The sequence below is a fragment of the Strix aluco genome, chromosome 24, assembly GCF_031877795.1.
Source record: "Strix aluco isolate bStrAlu1 chromosome 24, bStrAlu1.hap1, whole genome shotgun sequence".
NCBI classification, from domain to species: Eukaryota; Metazoa; Chordata; class Aves; order Strigiformes; family Strigidae; genus Strix; species Strix aluco.
Window position 1 is genome coordinate 4,402,446 of NC_133954.1, and position 1,349 is coordinate 4,403,794.

Sequence of the window (1,349 nt, forward strand, 5' to 3'; positions counted from 1 at the left end):
AGCAGGTCCTCCCTAGGCTGGCTCTGTGGGGCTCAGAGCCCAGGGGAGCACAGGACAAGCAGCACACGGGAGGGAAAGGAGAGAGTGGGAGAAAGGAAAGGCAGGCATGGGCCATGCTTGGTGAGAGCCCAGGCTGGCCGCGTCCTTTTGCCAGGAGTGGTGGGGTTGCTCCCCTGCCTCTGAAAGCAAGAACCCAGTGCTCTGTCCCCAGTCTGGTCCCAAGCTGTGTGTGTCCCTGGGGGCGTTCCCCAGGGCTGTCGCCAGCAGCTTTAGCAGGGGAGGCACCTCCTGCCGCAGAGGCGGCTGCCAAGGCCGGAGAGGCCAAAGCCCCCGGAGGAGATGGGCACTCCCTCAGAGCTGAGGATGCTGCCAACGGCAGCGGAGGTGGAGGAGCCCACGGCGGTGCTCTGCGGGAAGGAGCTGAGGATGGGGCCGGGCAGGGTCACCACCACGGGGGAGGGCTGGATGGCCACGGTGGAGTCCTGGCACTGCCTGACACAGGGCTCATTGCAGCTGTTGGCCAGCGGGGTCGGGCCGCAGGGCTGGCATGGCAGGCATGGCACGCACGGGTTGTAGCAGGACATGACTCGACGGTGGGGTAGCACCTAGGAGAGAGATCAGGAAGAAGCAGAGCCTGAGGGGTGGTTGAGGAGCAGCCTGTCACCCCACCGTGAGGGATTCAAACCACAAGCTGGAGACAAGAGACAGGGTCATTTTAGAGCGGCCCATGGGTTTCTCCTTCCCATCAGGTTAAAAGAACCCTGCCAAGAGTGGACAAGCCCAGGGAGATCCATGCCTGGTCCATAGCTCACCTCAGGAGGGTCCCAGCCTATCTCCACCCTACGATTTCATCCCCTTTCCCTCTCTCGTGCTAGGGAGCCCCATGCCCCAGTGTAGGAAAGGGGGCAGGTATGTGCTGAGAAAACCTGAGGGGGAAGAGGAGGAGGAGTAGCAGGAGGAGGAAGGGCTCCAAACTCACCCTGTTCCCAAGGAGATGGAGGCAAGAGGAGTGGATGAGAGAGTGAGGGGAAGGGCCTGCTTATATACTGCTCCAGCATCGCCCCAGGCCCACAGTCACTGCACACAGGCAGTAATTTTCCAACAGACTCACCTCCAAAACAAAACATCCTACCTAATGGCTGTGCCTTGGTTTCTGTCAACGCTGCCGTTTCTTTTCCTCATTTCTGACGTGACCATTAGTCCTCAGAGGCTCCTTTCAAATATTGAGATGAGTGGCCTAGGGTTTTCCCGAGCAGGGACACATCAGCCCAGGCAGAAGCTGTGCTCCAAGTGCTGGAGGGGTCTGTGCAGGGTGGGGGAATGGGTCTGGGGAAATCTGGTGATTTGGA

At 60.2% G+C, this 1,349-nt stretch overlaps 1 protein-coding gene across 2 annotated transcripts; it reads right to left on the bottom strand.

The window, feature by feature from the left end:
* Positions 1–269: 269 nt before the first annotated feature.
* On the bottom strand, positions 270–1,058 carry LOC141934058 (feather keratin 1-like). 2 transcript variants are annotated; one of them, XM_074849283.1, is made up of 2 exons: positions 980–1,058; positions 270–586 (listed from the first exon to the last, which is right to left on the bottom strand). In XM_074849283.1, the coding sequence occupies exons 1-2, from the start codon at positions 1,056–1,058 to the stop codon at positions 270–272; spliced, it is 396 nt and encodes a 131-aa protein (XP_074705384.1). The 2 variants fall into 2 exon arrangements, with proteins under 2 accessions (XP_074705384.1, XP_074705385.1); XM_074849284.1 differs by having other exon boundaries at positions 270–591; positions 966–1,015.
* Between the last annotated feature and the right edge of the window lie 291 nt (positions 1,059–1,349).